This window comes from Mirounga angustirostris, unplaced genomic scaffold (assembly GCF_029215605.1).
Source record: "Mirounga angustirostris isolate CCGP_5_RB_7025 unplaced genomic scaffold, mMirAng1.0.hap1 SCAF_1, whole genome shotgun sequence".
NCBI lineage: Eukaryota > Metazoa > Chordata > Mammalia > Carnivora > Phocidae > Mirounga > Mirounga angustirostris.
This window is the reverse complement of record NW_026991709.1, coordinates 121,880,602-121,905,514: the sequence shown is the minus strand read 5'-3', so window position 1 is coordinate 121,905,514 and position 24,913 is coordinate 121,880,602. Positions and strand designations below refer to the sequence as shown.

Sequence of the window (24,913 nt, the reverse complement as noted above, 5' to 3'; positions counted from 1 at the left end):
GGTCATCATTTATATAAAATCATATCCCAAATGTGTATGTTCACATTTTGAACAAATGTAAGTTCTTCTGTATTTTTAAAGTTAACAGGATTTTAAAATAATTTATAAATACAGATCAGTTTTTCCTAATACCTTTCTGCTATGAAAATCTTGCTTAAGGATTTCACTTTTGAACATTTTTATCATTGGTTGTAGCTGGATTTTATTACTAATTGGTTTTCTGGGTAACAGTATAATTATACCATGAATTTACATTTTTAAAATATTTTTGCAAAGTTCAGTAATTTTAAATGGTCATTTAAAAGGCACAGTGTCAAAATTCTGTAACTGTCTCTGCCATGAAATCAGGCAGATGCAAGGAATTATTTCTGAGCCTTAGCCTGCATGTTGAAACAAACACCTGAAACGAACATGTTGAAGGTTTTCGTAGGTACCACAGAAGTGGCACCCTTCAGGACTTGGCTTTGCTACTGAATAATAGCAAATTCATTCAGAATTCAGAATTCCTTGACTTAATCTGTGGTTAAATTGTTAGTTATCTTCTTAAGGCTAATCTACCAAAGAATTTTAAATGAACTCTGCAACATTCTTTCATGATGGTAAGTATTTTTAAAGAGTTAACCATGACCATACCAGGTTTTGCCACTTGCCCAAGTATTGAGACCGTTGGCCTTCAACATACTGAAAGAAGCAAACCTGGGAGTGATAATGCTATATACATAATAGAGGTATTTATAAAATCAAGTAATGAATTTTTATTTCAGAGTTTCATTAAATGGGGACATAAAATTGAATATTATTATCTGTGTTAATTGTAGTTGCATAAACCATTGAATTATAATTCTTGTTCTTAAAATGTGAAGTACAAGTTAGTTATTTTATCATTTACAATCTAAGACAGATATAAACCAAGAGATGGGTTAAAATATGATCTTTATTAGATTTGTAGAACTAAAATTAGTGACTGAGTTGGGTTTTCAGAATGTTCTGTCTGGAAATGAATGATATGTTTGGGATGATATAATATTTGTGGAGTAGTAGACCTTGAGAAAATTGAGTTTGTGATGAGGAGCCAGGACCATTGCTGCTACACTTATTCCCATGACTATAAATGCTAGCACAGGGCTTGGCAAACTGTACTCTGTAGGTACTTAATACCTATGTAATAATTCTATAACCTGCCAGTTCAGAATGGTTTTTACATTTTTATATGGTTGGTGGGGAAAAAATCAAAGGAATATTTCCTGACATTTGAAAAGTAAATTAAATTCAAATTTGTGTCCATAAAGGTTTTTTCTCTGCTTTTTGTCAGCTTTATTGAAGTATAATTGATAAAATGTTCATAAAGTTTTATTGGAATATAGCCATGTTGAGTTGTTTATGTGTTGCCTGTGGCTGTTTTGCACTACAGTGGCAGGTTGAGTAGTTGGCGACACAATCATATGCCACAAAGCCTAAAATAAAAGTTTTCCCACCCCGTGCTAATAATGCATAGCTAAATATAAATGACCGTAAACCAGTTTGGTGAAGAACTGCGCTTCTTATTTACCTCTTTGTAATGGACTGTAGAAAGAAATGGGGCCTTACCAAAGCCAGGGGAGGGAGAGATCAATTGTCTAACTTCCTGAAAGAGAGGCATTATCAAGTGTTGATGATATGACATTTGTCACTGGATACTTTTCTACATGCTGATTCCCTTGTTTGAATGATTTTGGCATATAATGGACCCCGGACAAATTGGATAATAGCTATACATTGGGTTATGGTAGGAAACATTATTAGGTCCTATGTATTGGTTAGGAAAGTTGCCTGAATAAGATTTTTCACCATGTCAAAGAGAAAAATAAAGATCCAGTTCATGTATTAAGCAAACATCTATTCAACCTTTGTGACATATGAAGCATTGGATTACATGGTATGGGTTCATAGAAAAATTATATAACTCAGATACGAGCATTAAGAGATAATCTGTTTGGGAAACCTAACTTTCACGTAACTGCTACCATTTATTGAGCACTTACTATGTGCTAGACACGGTGCTAGGCATTAGCACGTTTACTCCCTTAAACCTCAAATAACCCTGTGAGATAGCTGTTGCAGATCAAGAAATAAGCAATTTGATCAAGGCCACCCAGATAGTGACACCACCTACATCATATCCCAGTCTCTGACTCCAAAGCCCACGCTGTTAACTGTTACTTTACTCATGTAAAGTTAAATACCATTCCTAGAGCCAAATTATAGTATAAAATGGCAAGAAAATTCACAGGAGAATGTGCGATAGTCAAAGTAGGTGAAAAAGAAAATGCTTTGAATTGAGAGAACTTAATAGCTTTTATTAGCTGGTTGCAAAGCATCAGATTCAGAAAACATATCTATTTTCTCACATAGTTTTTGGTACAAAGTGGGTAGAGATGCTCTAATTATTCCCATTTATTCATCTGGCATTTATGATATGTACCTCCTCTTGTGTGTCTGGGAATGAAGAAGACTGGTGTATACCTTTTAGGAGCTCACAATTTAAAGTAGTGAAGGAGATGAGACACTAAATTGCTATGTAGTAATCCCAGGGCCTCGTGTGTGATAAAAAGTGTTGTCCACATTGAAAGCCAGTTTGGCCGTGATCAGTACAGCCAGATATGATTAAGATATGGCTGTAATTAAAATACCTTATTATGAGTGAATCTGGAAGAGTCCATCTCTTCTATAATAGTCTCATCTAAAACGAGTTTATTTGAAAGCATTCTCACCTTCTCCTTCCAAAATATTAAAATAAGTTGTTTCAGAAGTTTTGACCCACAGAATGAAGGATCTTCATATCTCTGTTCTTCTACATCAATTGGAAATGTTTTTCTAAGGGCACTGTCTAGATGTGATCATATTATAAACTGATGTTCTAGAAGCATCCAGAATGAATGATGTAATAGAGGTAATGTTTCAGCATTTTATTTTGTCGATAGCTTCCTTAATGGAATAGATTTAAACTTAAGGCAACATTTTGAAATCCTTGTATCTTCTTTTAATAGTTATCCCTTGTCAAACTATAATTTTGTAACTAGAATGTAAACTCCATAGAAGCATTACCTGGCAAATAGTAGATGCTATGCTTGTATTTACTGAGTAAATTGTGTATGTCAGCCAGCCAACCTATAGGATAATTAAGACTGTTGCATGCACGGCTTTGTATATAGAGGATGAGGGACTGAGCAGGGCCATTGTGTTGCACAGTTCTTGGGGCAGATTCAGATCCCTGGAAAACAGTAAAGGGTGGAGAGGAAGTTTCTAGTCCTGTTATTTAAAGTAATCTTTAATGGTTTTATTTATGTGCTAAAATGAAAGAATTCAGCAGGTATTTATGTTCTATTCTGCCATTAAGCTGACTGAGTTTTAAAAATGAACTTTTATATGTAGAGAAATATTTTTTGATAAAGTGTTGATCTATTTTTAGACATCACAAGTATTTCTGATGCAATGTGTTTGGTTTTAGGGGAAGGAGAAGTTGGGCCGACTTCTTTCCAAGGTGTAGAAAAGTTTAGAACATTGAGTATTTCTTCTAAACATTTAACATAAGTGAACGTTTAAGTTGCTCAGCTATTAAGAAGAGAAAAAGGTCCTGAGGTAGAAATTACAAAATACTGCTTAAAGAGACTTAAAAGCAAGAATGAAATCTAGAAGCTTAAGAATGTGCCCACCATAAGAAGGCTCTCTGCTCTTTGTCCTCCACTCCTAAAGTGAAGTGACCGTTTCCATTAGGCCTGTAAGAGGAGTTAGATGTTAATTTAATTCAGTGCCTTCAAGGAAAAGGACCAAAAGGAGGCCCTGTAGGTCAACCCTTAGGATGTTTTGTCTTTTACCTCTCTGGCTGAGAGAAGTAACTATTTCTTCCCACCCCCTGTTTCCCAAGATCATGGAGTTAGAGAAATTTGGTATGAATGTGGGAGTGGATAGCAATGGAAGACTGAGAGAAGGGAAGAAATACTTTGTAAAATATTTACTGAGACTCTGGAATATAATGGGTTTATAGTTATTTGTCCTAAGAGAAGCTGTGTATCTTTTAGGGGGAAAAAAAAGAGCCTTTGGTAAAAACTACCCTTTATTTTAAAACTGTTTGCATGAGGAAAATGTCAAAATCTTACATTGGAGTAGTGGCAAAGATATTACATAGAATAGACTGTGGGTGGGAAAGCCTACAGTTCTCATCCAGAACAGATGGGGCTTATGGCCTGAGAACAGTGGAATATTAGTTCTGTTTAGTTAGTATCTACAGAAGCTAGATGCTGATTCTAGAATGGAGATCAAATCATCAGGAAATTGAATTGAAAAGTCAGTGGAACTCACGCTTGTGGCTTTTTTCACAGTGTTTCCTTGGCTTACCTTTTCTTCATTGGCTTCCATTCTCTCTCACCTTTGGCATTTTTACCCCCAACCAAAGCTACATCATTGATTTGTTATTTTCTCTCTTTGGGGGCCGTGTGAATTGTACCTGGTTTTTTTTCCCCCTCTGTCATTTCAGTTTATTAATGATGACCTCTCTTGTATAGTATGTTAATTTTTATTGGCCTAGGATGTCAGTATATAGAGGCTGTAGTTTCCACAGCACTGATAACTTTTTTCTTTTCTTTCTTTCTTTCTTTTTTTTTTTTTTTTTTTAGCACTGATAACTTTTTAACTACTCCTTTTTCCCAAGTTTTCCAAGTCAGATCTCAATTTAGTTACTAAGGCTAAGCAAAAATCTCATCCTTAAGCACAGCAAGTGAAATGGACCTCACAGTAGAAGTAAGAAAACCAGGTGGAGCCTTACCACTGTCCCAATTTGCCTGGAGAACCTTGACCAGTGACTTAATCTTCCTGAATTTCAGAGACCTCATTGATGAACTAAAGAAGTTGGATGAGTTTATTTCTAAAACCCCTCAACATTATTCAACTAAAAGCAATACATGTATTTAATTCCTTCGGATAGTTATGTCTGCTACCATCAATGGTATTGAGAAGAATGCAGTAGGGGAATTGGGCTCCCAGGTGAACCTCTTTAGGAGCAAGCATTGCAGCTGCCCCTTGCTTGATTTGTGGAAGGCCATGTGCTGTTGGGGTGTTTTTGTTTTGCTTTTTTGTTTTAATAAAGGAATTGGTATAAGGATGTGCTCAGGAATTATAAATATTAAGTGCATTTCCATGATATACATGACATCATGTCTTTTAGTTAAGTATTTTGTGGTAAAATCAGTACGGCAACTTCCTAAAACCTAGGGGAATTTTGGTTTTCCATTTTTAGGAGTGGATCCCTCTTCAGGCCCCTATTGATCCTACTCAGGCTACCAAATAAGCCGGTTGTACATGCCTATCTCACTCTAGCATCTACCTTATTATCTCATAACCCTTCTCCTTCCTCCCAAGCCTCTACCGTGTTTCTAAAACCAGTCTCTTGACTGTACTGACATCAGACCTTGTGTTCATAGGGCTCATCTGCTTAAAAAAAGATAAGTTTTATGAGGGGCTGGACCTTAAATAGGGGGCACCTGATCGGAAAGACTCAACTGTGTACCCTGGAACTCGTCTACATTGACACTTAAGAATCGAAAGGGTTGCCATCCACACCCAATAGGTGCAGTGTCCATTGTAGATCCTATTTCCTTGCCAGACCTACTCTTTGTTCCTGACCTTCTTTTTCTGCACCCTGCTTGGCTGCTTAGTCCCTGCTACTTTAACTAGACTTTCCGGATTTGCTACCTTATCCGCTTAGATCTTAGATCTACCTCTTCTAACTTAGCAAAGTTTGATTCCAAGTCTTTATTCTCTCTAGCCTGTTCATTCTTGTCATCCTCTGTGAAGACTTTCTGGGAACCTTTCACAAAAGCCTACCTGGAATTAAATTGTATTTGCCTGGCCATTGTGCACATTAGTATAAATGGTTGACATTAAGAAAATGCCCGCTTTACCATCCAACTGCCTTGACTCCAAGCCCACCCACTCTGAATTGTCTGAGAAGTTTCTTGACACCACCAAGAATCTGCCTGGTTTTTATATCCTCTGCTTGACCTGTTTTGATCACAGTTCAAGGTCCAATCTGAAGTTGTTAGTACCTGGGAAGTGCTTCATCCTGGAAGAATAGTTGGGCCTTGTTTTTAACTCTGACTCTTCCAGTTCTTCATATGCTCTGAGGAACAGGTGGTATATGACTTGGCCACAACTAAGGTATGAGTCCAGTAGAGCTCATGGAGGGCTAGGGAATTCCCTTGAAACCAAGGCCATTTTCATCTTATTAACATTCCCATGTGTGCCATGCACCTTAGGATTATCTGGGTTCTGCGTTTTCCCCATGACCCTCTAGGCTTACTGCCTTTTTCTCTCACAGGCCATAAGGTTCTGTCCCAATGGCAGGGGCCTCAGACCCTCTTCTCCCCCTGCAAGAGCTACAGAGTCAGAAAAGAAAGCTTAGCAAAAGCATGTAGTCACAAGAACTAAAGATACCAGCAGAGAGAGCATTAGCACCTGATCCATTGACCTAAAACTTGGTCAGTTTATGATGCAGCATTTTTATGTAATTTAATTCTGTAGTTAAATTTACAACCCAGGCCCCTAGAAGAGCAGAGAGAGAAGTGACGCCTCCACTCTGAAGATTCAGTCCACCACTTATACTCCTGGCCAGGCACAGTGTCTGTGTAACAAAGGGCCCACCCGCCCTTCCTACCTACCTACCTACCTACCTACCTTCCTTCCTTCCTTCCTTCCTTCCATCCTTTTTTTTTTTTTTTTTTTTAAAGCAAATTCAGCAAGCTGTGCTGCAGGGCATATTTGCTGAACGATGGCTGAGGAACCTCCAACCAGAACCATGTGGCAGAACAACGTCAAGGTTCACTTGACATTGCTCTTATATTCTGGAAAGACCTAAGATCCTTTACAGGGGCTAGGACTTGGCTCTCTATCATTATCAAGGCTTTGTAGCACAGTACAGGGGTTGTTGAAAGGCACCATGGAGAACATGCTTTATTGTGCTTGGCTTTCCAACCCGTCTAAAAAATTACCTGGTGCTCTGTTAGACCGTCAGTGGGTCAGAGAGCTATGGCAACAGCCACTGCCAACTCCTTCCCAGCTGACCTAAAAATTTTTTCTCTGAATGTGATTCCAAACCTTTCTCTGCCTCGTAATCACATTTTTATGTTTATTTTGGTCAGTGTATTCACTATATTGCTCCCTTTATCCCTGCACAGATGGTGTCAATACCCTCAAGAATACAAAACCACAGTTAGATCATGTTGCTCATTCACATAGCCTCTCAGAATACCTTTTTGGGTTGGAATCCTAAGTTCACATTCTGACTTTGCATTATTTTCACCCTCTTGCTCCCAGACTGGTATCTTGATGGAGAAGGTGGACCAGTCATTCAAGTAATGGGCTTTCCAGAATGTTAACAGGGTTACTAAAGTCCCTCAGGCCTCCTACTTGCAGACATTTTGATTGACTGTAACCTAAGAAGGGTCACCTTGTGCCTGAAAGAGAAAATACCTTAAAAGAGGCCTACTGTTTTATATCCCAAATCAGGGGAAAGGTTTACCAGCCAATTTATAGCTATTCTCCAGCTCCAAAATACCAGCCACCACACTCCCAGGAAACTTAGAGCATGAAGCTCTGCTCTATATAATGATTGGCTGCTAATATAGTTCTCTACTGTCTGCTGGCCTAAGCCTCAATATTCTCTGGTATGGTCATTAATGGCCATTTCCCAGCCATTCTGAGAATGGGTGTTTTTCCCACTTAGCCTTTGTAGACACTTAATTCACTCTGTCTGCCTTAAGCCCCATGGCCCCTGTCATTCCTAAAGTGCTTTTGCTAACATCAATTCAAGTGCCATAACACTCATTCAGTAGTTCATTGCACTTGCTTAACCTATACTGTAAGTTTGGTGGGAACAAGGGCTTTCTGCCTCACCATTTTATCTTCAAGTTTTAAAACCGTGCCTAGCATTCAGTGGGCACTCAGATATTTACTGAATAAGTAAATGTGGGCATGTAAATAGGAGCTGTGCCCTATTTGCCCTTAGCCTAGCCTGCTACCTGATTTTTGACCCCTTATTTAACTAGACCTGTACTGTCTCATCTCATCTACTCTACCTTCCCATGTCGCTTCTGGATAACGTGATAGTTTTGCCCAGACAAACATGATTTTTATTTACATGCTGGTTGCAAATGATTGGAGGTAGAATAATCATTGCTCTATTCCCTCATTTTACTGAAAGCCCACAGAGGTCAAGTGAGTTGGTCAGGATTATAGAGCAAATCTATATGCCTAATGATTGCTGCACTTGTCCCTTGGCAGATTTACATCTTTGGTTGGATGGCCAATAAATGACCAATAAATGTTATCCAGAAGCTTCTTTAAATTCTTGCTCATGTCCAGGTTTCCTAAGCATCTGGAGCCAGCCTAATAGCATTTCTCAGCTCTTGGAGAGTGTTCTTGTGTGCCCACCCCCACCACCACCACTTTATTCTTGGAATAAAGAATTTTAGATTGGGGAATATCAAGCTGATTTTGAAGTCCCAGCATTGTCATATATGTAGAGTGAGAGATGAGCGGAGCCTTGGGACATGTGTCCATTTAAGGAAGGGAAGGGGTGAGAGGACTATAGCTTAAAGAGGTTAAAGTTTGGCACTCTGCCTTTTAAGTTGAGGTGGAAGTGGGCAGTGGGGCAGGCCAAGAAGGATCCAGCTGGATAGGCAGAATAAAGATGCAAGAAAGAGGTAATGGAAAGTAGTTTCTGTATCAAGGTGGAAGGGCTTTGAGCTTGAAGTACCCAACTTCAACAAAGAGTGAAGAAGAGAAATATGGAGACATATTAGTGAGAAGAAGAAAGTTGAGACAACTTGTGTCCAAGGAAGAAAGCAAGGCTCCTGCAAAAATGAGGTAGGCACAGAGGGACTTAGGGCATGAGGAGGTGGGAGGAATTTGAAGTAGGAAGTAACCATCCTAGGAGATACGGGAATCTCCTGCAGATGAGTGCAGGGCTGGTGGAGCAGCAGTGATGGTCCCGCCAAGGTGGGATAGCATAAGCTGAGAGCAGGCTGCCAGGTTTGGTGACTTCCATTGTAGTATCAGTGGTTTGAGATCTGAAGCAGGAGTGTGTGGTGGGAGGACAGTGAATTGGGGAATCTGTCTACTAAGTGAGCAAAGCATACAGGTCAGGGAGCAAGGTCTGTGAGGGTCAAGAGTAGGTAAACAGACAGGAGCTGAGGGGCTAAATAGACAGGACAGGGTCATGTGCATAAAGGTAAGGGTAAGATTAAGTTTGGTCTGGGGAGAGGAGTGGATCAATATGTAAGTTTTCTTCCGTCACTTTGAAACCTGCAAATCACTATATAAAAATTAACCATTCCTACCCTATAGCTAAAGTGTGGCTCCATGTTGTTAATAGTTGATATTTTTCTCCCCATCACTGTTAATTTCAACACTGTATTTTAGCTTCCCATTTGGCTTGAACATGTGGAGATTTCCCATCCTCTCCTGTTCTGAAGTCAGCCTTCTAACTCTTTCATTTTAGTCTAGGTCAGTGAACCTCAGGCTTGGCTGCACACTGGACTTTACCTGAGGAGCTTTAAAAAAAAAATATATATATATATATATGGGTGCCTGAGCCCCACTCCACAGAATCTGACTTAATTGGCCTCTGATTTTTTTTTTTTTAAGCTCCCCAGGTGATCTTCCCACGTGTTCTCCCAGCTAGGTGTTTCCATTAACGTGTCACTCATGTTGGGGACTACCTTGTGAGCACAGGAATACTTCTCTAACCAGGACCGTATTACAAGCATGGCTAAGCATCAGGACTCTGGAGTCAGATGCCTGGGCTCCTCTCTGCTTTGTGATCCCAGGCAAGCTCTGTATCATCTAGAACCTTCGGTTTCCTAATAGGCTGTTGAGAATAATTATAATAATGCCTGCAAAAGGGTTAAATCAGATCATGTAATATGCTTATTAGCACAATGTCCAGCACATAGATGTACTTAACAAATGTTAGTTGTTAACATTTTGGTTGTGATTGTATTAGCTTTTTTCCTAATAGGCGGTTTTTCCATAGGACCACACAAGTTAAGCTTAATTTCTTCCACACAGTATTTATTTTGTATCTATACATTGTTTAATGAAGGAAAATTGTAGGCTATCTTGTTTTTAAATTAAAAAAAAAAAAGACTGTGACTGTAGTGATTACATGTAACAGGACTTAGTGTTACAGTAAAAAGATGGCAAGGGTTACTTTTCTAAATATTTAGCTTAGTTTCCATTTGCTTGGTAAGAAAGTAGCCACAGGGTGGCTCTGTCAGAAACCCAGATTTCATTTCATAAGGGGCTGAATGTGAACCATGATTTTTCTAGAATCTCTCTGACAGGAACCTGCCCAATGATAATTCATTACATCTTTTACTTTTTCTCAATACTATTTATGTAACACCTCTGCAATATTTATGCCATGTAGTTATTGTTTTAAGTATTTTTATAAAAATAAACAAAGAGACATAATTTGCCCCTTCATGCCTTTCATTCAGTCTGGCAAGTCCTTAGAGGGTAGTCTTTCCTTTCTGATGAACTGTCTGCCCCCACCACAAAATGATTGTTCCAGAGGTAAAAACTTTTGCTAAAAACATTAAACTTCTAATGGATATTAACATACTTGCATTTACAAGCAGTGAAATTTGTCCTCTTCGTGTTGTTATTTATGCAGCATTAACCTTTTTCTCCAGATCATTGAGACTGAAAATATGATGGACCGAATTGTGACTGGCTTGTCTGAGTCTAGTGTCAAGGTGCGGTTAGCTGCCGTCAGGTATGAGCTTTAAATGGTCTGAATAAAAACCCTTTGCCGTGTGTTTAACCTGTTTTCTTTCCGGACCTTCAGCAAGTAAGCGCAGAATTCAGATGTTACTCGAAAGTATTCTCAGGTGAACTCATACAGTGTGTAACATCAGTTAACAGAGAAGCTAGCTGAAAAGCCCATGAAGTCCTGAAGTAGTTGAATTAACAATGTCTATAGATATACTTGAAGTGCATAGTAGTAATTAGTGAAATGCCAAGCAGTGTGTTTGAAAAGTAAAAGTTTTGGCTTCTTTTGAAGCTAATTTTGATTATTCTTTGTAGATGTTTGCACAGTTTATCTAGATCTGTGCAGCAGCTTCGAACCAGTTTCCAGGATCACGCTGTATGGAAACCTTTAATGAAGGTAAGAAGAAAGCAGCAAGTAGCACCCATTCCCACAGAGCCTTTATAGTGAGCCAAGGTAGCTGACAGCACCCCTGGTCTAGGAGTATGGCTGGTTTTTGTGTGAAGGATTTTGAATATTTATCTCCTCAGATCTGATGTTTTAAGCATCTTTAGATCTGCAGAATGTGTTTCTAAGGTCAGCCTCTCAAGTGTGGCAGGGAAGTAGATGCCTAGTTTTCTTTTATTAAATAAAACTTTACTTATCTGATCTCCCTGTATGTTTGGTATTACACTTTAGACTTCATCCAGAGTCTTTGTAATTTTTAGTTACAAAAAGGAAAGGAATCAGTCATTTAGAGGTATAACCTGTTCTTAGTCTTTTGGCAATCCCTGGATATTTTTTACCACAGTGTTATCTCCTGTTTCTCTACACCAAAATAACTTCTTTGGTCTTATGAAAAGGCTTAGGTCAAATAAATCTGAATCAAGACTTAGGTGAGGTGTTAGGTTGCTGCTAATGTTATCCCCTGATATATTACAAAACCGTGGGTCCACTTGGTATCTGGTCCATCTTTTTTTTTTTTTTTTAAGTGATCATACACCTTGCATTTAATCGACAGAATTTTTTATTTAAGATTTTGGTTTTGGTTTTGGTTTTTCATTACCTACTGTGGAAACCTCTTAGGCACAATGAGGCTACCAAAATTTTTTACTACAGAACTCCTGCCCTCGTCTTCAAGCTTCAGGTTACAGTAGGGGCATCATTGTGGTAGAAAATAGTCAGGGGAGGCTTCAGGCAGGAAAAATATGAAGTGGGCTTTGAAGGAAAAAGGAAGGCAGCAAGATTTTCCAGAGAGAGGAATAGCATGAGCAGAAGTATTAGGTATGATCCGTGAAGGAAGCCTAAGGATGTCTTCATGACTGTAGTAGAAGGGGTGTGGTGTATGATCACCAGATGGAAAGAGCTGGACCAGTGCTCTCTTTAGGAAAGCTGTTTTGCTATGGGTACTCTTTCTTGTTTTAGATTATACCTTTTGCATAGCAATGTAATCTTGATTTCTGGGTTCTGTCCATTCAAGATTTTTTTAAATGCTCTCCTATTTGCCAAAATAACTTCCAGATATTTCCTCTGGAGCCATTTTCTCTAATTGCTCAGTTCAGTACCCCTCTATCATATGAATCAGAAATGGGGCAACATATTGTTTCTAGCTAGTTCTACCTGGACAAAGGTTTGGTGAGCAATCTCGAAGGATTTTGTACACGTGGGTACATGTGAGTATAGTTACTGTCAAACCACGACTTTGTTGCACAAAGTATAATACTAAAAGCTTGAGCTTGGAAGTCAATCAGTGATTTATTTAAGATACTTGTAGGTTTCTCTTAGTTCAAGGCTGTTTGCATGTCTATTGATTTTTTTCCCCTTTGGCTTTGCCATGTTTTCAACTGTTGGTTAGCAAACTACACAGGAGTGGGCATTAAATTTTAATTAAAAATTTTATTTGTCATTATTTTTTGTCCTTATTTTGGTGAAATTCTATTTGGTCAGTGTTAGATGTCAGCTGCTGAATTTCAGTGTTATATCTTATACCACATTGAGTAAATGCTTTTAAAATTTTCATATGATCTATTCTGTTGTAGTTTATCATTGTTATCTCATTTGAAAATAAAACTTGATAAAAGCACATTAATCTCTATATAACAAAAAGTAGTATTTTTAAAGTGATTTGTATTGAGCAAAGCAACGTTTTAAAGCCTTGGTAGGCACTCACTTATTTCAAGCAATGATTCTAAGTAGTATAATTTTGGAAAATGATTATTTATCTTAATTCACAAACATTCATTGAGCACCCCTTTTGTGCAGTGCCATTCAGTTGATAGGGGCCAGGATAAATTAGACCATAGATAGATTAGTCCTTCAAGAAGCTTAAATTTGGTAATAGAAAAGGAGATTGGCATGACTGCACAAAGAATTTGAATAGTAGATAGTAATAAGGGTCCCAGGAAAGGTCACAAACAAAGGCTGTGGTTATTCAGAGGAGGATAGAATGACTTCTGACTGGAAGGGCTTCAAGGAGGCTTCTGGAATGAGGATGGCCTTAAAAAATGAGTAGGGTGTGTACCTGAGGGATAAAGAAAGGGCATGGCAAGGGAAGGGAAAGGCTATATGATCTCAGAGGAGGTTGTGGCAAACACAGATCAGGATGCATAGTATATGAGATTTGATCTTCATCAACCAGCTGACAGTTCACAGGAGAGTTAAAATGCAGTATCTTAAGACAACTATTTCTATTTTGTAATTCTTGCTTATTCTTAACTTGGGAACTTTAGACTTGATTTAGCTCAAGAAAGCAGATAATATATTTAACTCTCTGAAGTTTTTTGTGATGATCCATTTCCAGTTTGCATAACAAGAGCTTCTAAGATTCCTTTTGGGATCATGAGGTCTGATCCTGATCTGATCCCAAATGCAGAGGATTTAGTTGAAGTGGAAATTGCATATAAGTGGTGGTGTTTATGAAGCCTTCACCCTTAGAATCTAGAAAAATAGGTTCTGATAATAGCTAATGGTGACTAACATTTGTCATTGTGCTCTGTTGTCTTCTGAGTTGAGTGAGAGTCCATGGCAGTTAGTTTGCTATGTATCTACTATGTGCCTGATGATAACAACAATTACAATAATAAATTACCTTTGTAAAAACTTTATTTTTATAGCCATTACTGTGTGCCAGTTACTGTTCTAAAATCTTTTCATATGTTAATTCTCACAACAATACCATCATCCCCATTTTATAGCCAAGGAATTCATACACTTATTTAGTGTTTGAGTTGAAATTTGCATTCAGGCAGTCTGCATCCTTTACTCCCATGTTATGTTGCTTCCCTTAACATTCACCTTATCACATTTAATCTTAAAAACTCCTGTCAAGGAAGTGTTGTTTTCTTCAATTCAAAGACTAAGAGAGTTTAAGAAATATGCTCAAGTTCACACAGCTAGGAAGTGAAGAGGAGGGTTGGAACCAGGGCTGTGATTCCAGTCCTCAAAACCAGTCCCCACATTGCCCTAGCTGTATAGTAGCTTGATTCATCCCTGCTTTGGTCAAACAAGTCCTTCTAGAGATGCACACATCAGAACATTTCAGGCTCTGGGGCAATATGTGGTTTCATAAGTGGCCTGATAATGGTGGAGTAAATTGAACTAACTTGTCCTAAAGCAGCCCCATGGTGTTCAAACTTTTCATATAGAGCACCCCCTCCCTGACTTATGTGTTTATCTCTTTCTGTGCAGCACCTCCCATCCTGGCAGTGGGGCTGTAGCTTCTCCAGCAAGATAGGTGTGAGGGCCTTAGTCATAATTAGAGCACCAGGTAAAGTTTGACACGATCACAAGTGGATCTTTCCTAACTATCCAATATGAAAAGTCAAGTTGAAAGATAAATTATTTTTGGTTCTCATTTGTTCTTAGATCTCATCTCCATTGTTCCAAACCATTAATAGCATTCCTTTTTTAAATTCCATAGGTTTTACAAAATGCACCAGATGAAATCCTAGTAGTAGCATCTTCCATGCTATGTAATCTTCTTCTTGAATTTTCTCCAAGCAAAGAGGTTAGTATCGATTTTCTCTCCCTAGACTTTGCCCAGTCTACCTAGAACTTAGTCAAATAATTTTCACAGTAGTTGACTTTGAAATTTCCGGATTGGGGTGTAAAAACTACTTCAGGGCAGGGGGGCGCCTGGGTGACTCAAGGTCATGATCTCACGATTGTGGGATCCAGCCCAGTGTCAGTTCCGCAGGGAGCCTGCTTGAGTTTCTCTCCGTCTCCCTCTGCCCATCCCCCGTTTGTTCTCTGTCTCAAATAAATAAATAAATCTTAAAAAAAAAAAAAAAAAAGAACTACTTCTGAATTGTTTGGTGGTGTGTGTGCAAATAAAATAATTTTAAAATGTGGTTTAATTTCCTGTTCTCCCTTTTCTGCCTGGCATGTGCAACTTATTTAAAGGATATTATAGCTTATAGTTAATCTAAACTGCCTACAACTACAAATCTAATTACAAAAGAATAGATTATTTTCAAACTGTATATACTAAAGAATAAATTAAGGATCAATTATAAACCAGGATTGTAAGTCATTTCAGGGAGATTACTGCTGGAAAATAATCTTTTTACCTTTTTTTTTTTTTAAGGGGGGGTGGAGAGAGGGGGAGGGGAGGGGCAGACGGAGAGGGAGAGAGAGAATCCTAAGCAGGCTCCACACTGATCACAGAGCCCAACGTAGGGCTCAGTCCACAACCCTGAGATCATGACCTGAGCCGAAATCAAGAGTCAGATGCTTAACTGACTGTGCCACCCAGGTGCCCAGGAAAATAATCTTTTTAATGTTTAATGTTAATCGTAGTTGTTTGGGGAGGGATTAGGTGTGGGAATATTTTTTCCCTTTATACATTTTATAAATTTATTTGAACATGTATTGTTTATATACTAGGGAAAACTACAATACACTTTAATAAAGGAGGGAGGGAACCTTATAGAGTTCATTTCATCATGTTAAAATATCTCTGGTCTGCCCAATCGTGAGCTGAGGTTTAGACACTGTCCTTTATTTAGTAATTCCATTTTGGTTGAATTTCCTTTTAGCATTGTAACACCTGTAAGCTTCTGACTGGTAATTAGGAAAGCATTTAGTAACAAGGTGGAGGTTCAGAGACAGTTATTCAAAAAGCAGAAATCTTGGAACAAAAGGGGAAAGACTGGTAGTTACTCTGAAGGAAGAGAAAGTCGAGACAGGATGCCAGAGTTTCCATCTGTTTTCCTCTGCTCTGGTGGTTGGGGTCTTGGCATGATGATGATCTGGTTGCAGTCAGTACTATACCATTAATCACCCTGAACAGCACTCATATTGCCTCAGATCCACTTTCAGCATATATAGATAGGGTCTGGTTAGAAGTTAAGGTAGATGAGCTCAGACGTAGGGTCAATAATATGATTGATTTTTTTGTATTAAAAATAAACTGGATCCTGAACTGGAAGGGAAGGAAATGCTATAAAAGCACTTATTACTCCAGTTGACAAAATTGGGATATGGGCTATAGATTTGATAAAAGTATTGTTTTAAAGCTAACTTCTCTGAATTTGGTAACTGTTCTGTGATTCTAAGAGAATATCCTTGTTCTTAGGAAATACACATTGAAGTATTAAGGGCAAAGGGGCATGATGTATATGTTCTACTTTCAAATGGTTCAGAAAAAGATGAAGAATGTGGATACGGGCATACAGAAGGAGATAATGATAAATACGGCAAAATGTTAAAAATTGTTGGGTCTGGGAAAAGAATATGTGGTAGAAGCACCTTACATTTATTCTTGCTACTTCCTAAGTTTGAACTTACTTCAAAAGAACAAAAACCAAAACAGGAGGTGGGGAGATGGGCAAAAATGGATGAAAGGGAGAGGGAGATACAGGCTTCCTGTTATGGAATGGTGAGTAGGTTTGGGGAATAACGGATTGTAATAGCACTGTATGGTGGTGATACATGGTAGCAGACACTTGTGGTGAGCGTAGCATAATGTATAAACCTGTCAAATCATTATGTTGTACATCTGAAACTAATGTAACATTGTGTGTCAACTATACTCAAAGAAGAAATTTTTAAAAAGAAACAAAATCAATTTGTACAAGTAGAGGAATGTATATCCTTCAAAATGTCACCGTGAAAGTCACTGCTCTTTTTCTCCCTATGTAAGTCTGAACTGCTTAAGACAGTTCTAGAGTCCACTTGAAAGGGGGCCTTTTAAACATTCATTGGTGACAGTAGATCAGTCCTCAAAGGTGTGAATTTTTTAGAAATTATCAAACCCTGTTTTCAGCCAAGGATCATAAATAAAATGAGTGGTCAGGCTAAAGCATGCTATTTTAGGTGGAGAATGTGATAGGACTATAAAAGTATACAACTGTTTTGCTTGTAGAATTGATAGATAGTCAGTCCTGAAAGTTCTGCAGCATGTTTTGAATAACATTGACAGTTTGGAAAGAAGATAGTTTGGTTTGTAAGTTCCATGTAAACCAGCTATGTTGTCATAGTCCCAGCTTGTAAAGGACACAAGGGATACACCCGTGCACCATGCAGGAAGTGAGTGTCTCAAAGGACGGTTAGGAGAGTGTGGAAGTAGATAGTGGAATTATAAGGGCATGTGCAGAATGTACAGAAATTAGGACAGCTCCTGAGTCTTTCAGAGCTACAAAGAAAAGAGAAATTACTAGGACTATTTTGGCTTTTGAATTTGTGAAAGACCTAATTGTTCTTGCCCTTTTTGTGGTAATTTTTATGTCCACCTGACTCCCTGCTATACAAAAATTTCCTGGAGTTGGGTGAGAGTAGGAAGGAAATCATAAGCAGAGCGCCAGGGTATACGCACATTTAGTCACAAACCTGACTTTAAAACTGCTTTTTTTCCAATCACAGCCAATTTTAGAATCTGGAGCTGTAGAACTGCTTTGTGGATTAACGCAAAGTGAAAATCCCGCTTTGCGAGTGAATGGAATTTGGGCTTTAATGGTATGTTTTACTCTTTTATATAAGTCGTCATTTGTAAAGAGAATGGAGCTGTTATCAAAGTTAAAACTAAAGAATGTGTTATTTGAAGTGTCTGAAATTTGCTTTTTATTTATTTATTTTAAAGATTTTATTTATTTGTCAGAGAGAGAGGGAGAACAAGCAGGAGGGGGCCAGAAGGCAGAGGGAGAAGCAGGTTCCCCGCTGAGTAAGGAGCCCGACGCGGGGCTCGATCCCAGGCCTTGGGATCGCGATCCAAGCCGAAGGCAGGTGCTTAACCGACTGAGCCACCCAGGCGCCCCTGAAATTTGCTTTTTAATAAATGTTGCTATTTTGGCTCAGTTTTCTAATGACCTCAGACGTAGAAGACTTAGTATTCAGCTTTTGGATTTGAATATAAGCAAGTTATGTGGCCACTGTGTGCCACAGTTCTCTTGTTTATTATTAAAGAAAAGCAGACAGGTGTTAAAAGTGGACATCTAATTTGGGAAAAACAAATTTTCCTTGTCATGAATATATTGATAACCTGCCTAGAGATATCTGCTTGATAGAGCCATTTCATGTCTTCTGTGCTCTTTATAACAATTCTGAAATAAGCTAGGGAGTATTCATATTTTACAGATGAGTAAACTATGCACAGGGTGATTAAATAACTTGCCCAGGGCAACAGAACTGATGCATAATTACTTAATAATTTCTTAACAATTTCAAGTAAATAATTTATAATAATGTAAATTATAAAACTATATAACTATGAAGTCAAAACTATGTAACTTAAGATTTATTAAAATATATTGAAATTAAAATTTACATGGATTTCTTCAAATGTAATTATAGTAGTTATAATTTGATTAGTATGTACCAGACACTAAGCAATGTGTTTATCTCTAATTGTTATCTCTAATTCTTATTTTAAGTTATATTGGTTTATATCCAATTCGCAATTGGGAACCTGGGGCTTGGAGGGTAAATGAATCATCCAAGGTGTCACAGCTAATAAGTGATGACAGTGGATTCTGAACCTGTTTCAAGCCCATATGCTTTACCCTGTTCCATGTATACCTGTTGTCTTTTCACACAAATTTGGGATAGAAATAATCATTTTCTAAAAAAGCACCAAATCGAGTAGTTTCAGTTATTTTTCTCCTAAACTTTGTGCCAGCTTTTAGCATTTCTCTTTCTTGAAACTCTTTCCCAGGAGTTAATTTTTTTTTTTTTTTTTTAACCTCATTTTCTACCTAGCCCCCTTTTCAACCTCCTTCTCAGGGAATATTTCCCCATTTTCAATTCCCAGTTTCCAATTCCCTTTACACTTCAGTTTCAGGGACTTCATCTACTCTCATGGTTTCAGCTCCCCTTACTAGAAGTTACTTTGCGATATACATACCCAGACATAATTGTTCCCTATATCCCACCCAGGTCTGTTACTTAAATGGCCTATGAGACTTCATTTAAGGCCTCCCTGGGCGCCTGGGTGGCTCAGTCGTTAAGCGTCTGCCTTCAGCTCAGGTCAGGATCCCAGGGTCCTGGGATTGAGCCCCGCATCGGGCTCCCTGCTCCGCGGGAAGCCTGCTTCTCCCTCTCCCACTCCCCCTGCTTGTGTTCCCTCTCCCGCTGTGTCTCTCTCTGTCAAATAAATAAATAAAATCTTTAAAAAAAAAAAAAAAGGCCTCCCTGACGTGTACAATTTTATTGTTGAAAATTAAACTTATCATACCACCCTCAAATCCATATTAACTATCTTATTCTCATTAGTCACCATATAACCAGCTGCTTTCTTCTCTGTCCACCAAGTATAAAACCGTGGAACCATGGAATCATTTTTGGCTTGGGTCTCTTGACACCAGCCCAGTCAATACTCTCTTTTCTCTCTGTCATGCTGCCTCACATCATTAGATAACTTGATCTTTTGCATGGTTTAGCTCCTCAATTTTAAAAATAAGCCTGGGGGCACCTGGGTGGCTCAGTCTTTTAAGCGTCCTACTCTTGATTTCGGCTCAGGTCATGATCTCAGGGTATGAGATTGAGCCCCACCTCGGGCTCCGTGCTCAGCAAGGAATCAGCTTGAGATTCTCTCTCCTTCTCCCTCTGCCCCTCCCCCCACTCACACTTGTGTTTTCTCTCTCTCTCTCAAATAAATAAATACAATCTTTAAAGAAAAAAAAGTTCCTGTAGGGCAATGACCACATATTATAGTAAGTCTCAAGTATACAAAAGATTTTTATACCAAGAGTTGATTTATGAGTTATTTGGCATTTGCTGTGTTTTTATTTTCTTCAGATGTGTTATTATAGCTTCAGGTTAAGCTTGGGTAATCTATAATGTGTCCAGAAAGGAGAAAAAGGAGCAAAATAGATACCAGCCCTCTGGGGTTCCTAGTAGCTTAGATGCACCTCCTACCCTTTGGGGAGCTTCCTGTATAATATAGACCTGCCATATCAACACCCAGCATAGTATTGTGAATACAGTAGGTGTTTCTGTGCCAGTAAAGTTAACAAAACCCACTAATTTCCACCCATAATAAGGGAGTGCTTTTTAGTCATTCTCAAAATGGGTGGCACGGTGTAGTTATTAGTAGTAATTTTGTTATTAAAGTACACAGAGGCGGGGTGTCGGGCTGGCTTAATGGGTCAAGCATCTGACTCTTGATCTCAGCTCAAGTCTTAATCTCAGGGTCATGAGTTCAAGCCCCACACTGGGCTCCACACTGGGTGTGGAGCCTACTTTAAAAAAGAAAATGGTGCACAGAAGGCAACTTGATAACCAAAAACATTTCTGAAAAGTAACCAAGCTCATAGTTACAGATAACAGATCAGTGGTTACCAGAGGTAGGGGATGGGGGGTAGGAGAAATGAGTGAACTGTTTTTTCGTTTGGGTTTTGTTTTTTGGGTTTGTTTTTTAAAAGTTTTGTTTTTTTATTGTTGTTTTATTTTTTTTTCAGTTTAAATCAAATAATTTTTTAAAAGAAACAGTAGATTTTGTATTTATTGGACAAATCTTAAGAGGCTCAAATGCCGTATCAGGAAGTGGTCATATTCCTTATACAGGAGTATATATAGGAGATGGTTATCTTTCTCTTGATAGGCAGAATTATAGGTAATTAACAGGAATCAGAAAAATAATATGACTTAAATTATCTGCAACTTCTGTTTATACTTTGAAAATTGTCAGTTACTATCAAAATATAATTTAATAAAGCAAACATGATTTTTGAAACTTCTTTAATCCTTTCAGAATATGGCATTCCAGGCTGAACAAAAAATAAAAGCAGATATTTTACGAAGCTTGAGTACTGAACAGCTATTCCGGTTATTATCAGATTCAGATTTGAATGTGCTGATGAAAACATTGGGACTTCTTAGAAATCTCCTTTCTACTCGGCCTGTAAGTAAAATCATCCAGGTTTCCACATTAGCTGCCCCTGCATATGCAGTGTAAAACATTGCCCTCCCTCACTTCTCCCATCAACATCTGCCCAGAAGTGTGATTCAAATGCTGTCCCTTCCCAAAGAAGTGAGAAGTCGATATCTAGACCTGTCACCTTCATAGGTGATCTGGGAGCTGCTTTACCATATAGCTACCTGACCCACTCCTGCACTGCCTGTTCTGTCTCCCTCTCCTTACTCCATGCTGGATATGAGCCTGCCTTGATTTGTTACTTTATTCTTACTTGGTTTGCTGGCCAGAATGGGTTTTCTCATATGCCTAAATCACTTACCCTGGGGCCTCTGCTTCTTTCCCTTTAGAGAATCCTTCTCAGTGTTATTCCATAGACCAATCCCCACACTGCCAACATTTACTGGATTGACCTCTGAAGATGTCAGTGTGGAGAACAGTGGGTATATGTCAAAGCAGGAGAGGCTGAGCCTTTTTCTGGGGTCCCTCTCATTGTTCCCTGAGCAACAGTGTCAGTGGCCTTTAGGTCGATGAAGAAACATGGATAGTTCCTTTGTGCTTCACTTGTTTTCTGAGCCTTCTTTGTACATTTGTATCCCAGAGTATTAGTAAATCTGTGCCATATTTTCCATGTCTCTGGCTTCTCTTCCCCATCCATTTTTAAGTTCCTTTTTCTGTAATATCTTTGGACTTGAGGATCCCCAGTGATTGTAGTTCTGTATTCTATCAGGCCAAGTCATTTTTAAACTTCAAGTCATAAATAAACACACACACACACACACACACTCATACATACACAGACACATACATAGAAGGCAAAATGCAGTTTTATGCTATAATAAACACTATTCTTTGGCATCTAGTTCTGTATGCTATGGTGTTCTCTTTCAAGCAGTTGTGTATTATATTGTTTAACTGAGAAGCTTTCTGTTCCTTTCTGTGATCTTTTTCTTTGTTCCCCAGATGATAACTGTGGATTTCCCATTGTTTTTGCAGCATATAGATAAAATAATGAGTACTCATGGAAAGCAAATTATGCAAGCCGTTACCCTTATTCTGGAAGGGGAGCATAACATTGAGGTCAAAGAGCAGGTATGTGTTCCCTTTTTTTTATTATTAATTTTTTTTTTTTCTGAGAAATATCTTCTGAGTGTGAATACCAAAAAGGATCTTCATTAGGAGTCTCCTGAAATACTCAAATCTGCAAAAGACACAGTGCTGAGATGGAAGGTGCTATAGAGACAAGAAAGATTTGAGGAGAAAGATCCTCCACCACCCCTGAAACTATTCAAGAATTCTTCCTCCCGGAATAGAAGAAAATATTACCAGAGTCTATAGTTTCACCCTTTGTGACATGCACTGTACACACTGTCCCTGTCTCCATAGGGAGTGTAACCTTTGATCATCCTAGACTGAGTCCACTCTTGGATTCATCGTTTCCAGCTTTCTGTATCCACCATGCTCTGAACTCAAATTCCTGCAACACCCTGATAAAATAATTCCTTATGCTGGAGTCGTTTTTCATTTTTTTACTCTAATGTATCCTTGTTCTTTATTTCTATCCCATACTTCTACTTTCTGTTGTCTTGCAGTAGGGCAGATTTAGGATAGGCATAAAAATACAGAGGCTGTGCGCTCATCAGGGGACAGTTTTAGAATTACTTTTGTATATTTTCTGGGATTTAGTATAGAATTTTTACATAGTGTATGTTTTGTCATAAAAAGAAAGGTCACCTATAAACTTAAATTTCTAATACAAGATCTGAGGCAATGGTAATGTTCAACTTTCTGACATAGATGTTAGCTACATGATGTGTTCACTTCAAAATTCATTGTGCTGTATATTTATATGTGTGGAGGAAACTTGCCCAAGGTCATCAGTGGGGAGTTGAACCTAGGGTCTAACTGCAGGCCCATGCTCTGCATTTTCTGTGTTCCTGAATTAGAGTAATTCTGCAGGCTTCAGAAGAACAGTCCAAGAAGTAAGAATGGTAGGATATAGGAGCTATAATTGAATTTATGAGCAAAAAAGGCAGTAGATTTGACAAAGTGGTTTTAAGATGGACATTTTAGGTGATTTCTCTTAAAATTCAATAATAAACAACCATATTTTCTGGTGAACAAAAATTTAACACAGAGAAACTATCATCTCAGGCATCACTAAAACTAGGTTGAACATGATCCATTACTGGCACACAACAATGAAGAAGATGCATTGCTCAAAATAAACTATTCACCTGGGGGCTCCTGGTCTCAATGTCAGGGAAGTGAGTTCAAGCCCCGTGTCAGGCTCCACGCCCAGCTATTTTACTTAAACTATTTTACCTGAAGAGCATAGGAATGAATTTTGTCTATAAAGACAGCTCACCTAGATAGAATTCTGCTAACTTGAAAAGTGAAGCAAGGCAAAAAGGTGAGGCAAGATTTGGATGAGGGCAAAAAAAAAAAAAAGGCCAATAACAGTAATGTGTTCTGACAGGATTCAAATTACACGCTTTCGTACAGATTTTGGTGATGGTCCAGAAGTAGGTGATGATGGGGAGGCTTACACTGTCTGGTTGTTAGCTGGAAGTTTAGTTCTTCTCAGACACTTCTGATAATTCAGCGTTTTTTTTCTTGAGGTATGTTGACATACAGTAAGCTACATATATTTAAAATATATACTGTGGGGCGCCTGGGTGGCTCAGTCGTTAAGCGTCTGCCTTCGGCTCAGGTCATGATCCCGGAGTCCCGGGATCGAGTCCCACATCGGGCTCCCTGCTCGGCGGGAAGCCTGCTTCTCCCTCTCCCACTCCCCCTGCTTGTGTTCCTGCTCTCGCTGTCGCTCTCTGTCAAATAAATAAAATCTTTAAAAAAAATTAAAAAATAAAAAAAAATAAAATATATACTGTGATATGTTGACATATGTATATACCATGAAATGATCCCCACAATCAAGATAGTGAACTTATCTGTCACTGTCCTTATATTGGGAAAAAGACAAATATGTCCATTGTTACCAGTCTTATTCAGCAGCATATTGGAGTTGCTACCAAGTGCAATAAGACAAGAAAAAGAAAAGGCATATAAATTGGAAAAGAAGAAATAAAACTATTCCCAGACAACATGAATGCCTATGTAGAAAATGCCATGGACTCATCAGAAAAAGCTAGAACTAATCAATGAATTAGCCAAGGCCACAAGATATAAAAATCAATTGTATTTTTAATATGCTAGCATGAACAAGTAGAATTTGAAATTTTAAAAACAGTACCATTTATAGTAGCTCAGAAAAAATGAAATACTTATGTATAAATCTCATAAAATATGTGCAGGATCTCTGTGCTGAAACAAAACACTGATAAATCAAAGACCTAAATAAATAGAGAGATATACCATATTAAAATGTCATTATGTATTATCCTTTACATACGTTGTTGGATTTGATTTACTGAAATTTGGTAAGGAATTATATTCATGCGAGATACTGATGTATAGTTTTCTTGTGATGTCCTTGTTTGGTTTTGATATTGATATTTGATTATTGAGATAATGCTTGCCTCAGGGAATGAGGTGAAGGTATTCCCTCCTCAGTTTTCTGTAAGAATTTGTGAAGCATTGGTATTCTTTCTTTCTTAAATTTTGGTAGAATGTACCAGTGAAGCCATCTGGAACCTGGTGTCTCTTTTGTGGAAGGGTGTATAGCTAAATTCTGTTTCTTTTATGGAAATAGGAGTAGTCAGATTATCGATTTCTTCTTGTGTCAGCTTTGGTATTTTGTGTCCTTCAAGAATTTGTCCATT

At 38.3% G+C, this 24,913-nt stretch overlaps 1 protein-coding gene across 5 annotated transcripts in view; it reads left to right on the top strand.

Moving 5' to 3' along the window:
- The window catches only part of ARMC8 (armadillo repeat containing 8), a 121,072-nt gene that overhangs the window by 65,705 nt on the left and 30,454 nt on the right, over positions 1 to 24,913 (top strand). For all 5 annotated transcript variants that reach the window (XR_010410366.1, XR_010410365.1, XM_045903700.3 and 2 more), the window contains 6 exons: positions 10,728 to 10,810; positions 11,122 to 11,203; positions 14,703 to 14,789; positions 17,645 to 17,737; positions 20,970 to 21,119; positions 22,128 to 22,223. Coding sequence is in view for 3 of the 5 variants with exons in the window: in XM_045903700.3 (XP_045759656.1) it covers positions 10,728 to 10,810; positions 11,122 to 11,203; positions 14,703 to 14,789; positions 17,645 to 17,737; positions 20,970 to 21,119; positions 22,128 to 22,223 (591 nt within the window). In the remaining 2 variants the exon portion in view is untranslated. The remainder of the gene's footprint in view (positions 1 to 10,727; positions 10,811 to 11,121; positions 11,204 to 14,702; positions 14,790 to 17,644; positions 17,738 to 20,969; positions 21,120 to 22,127; positions 22,224 to 24,913) is intronic.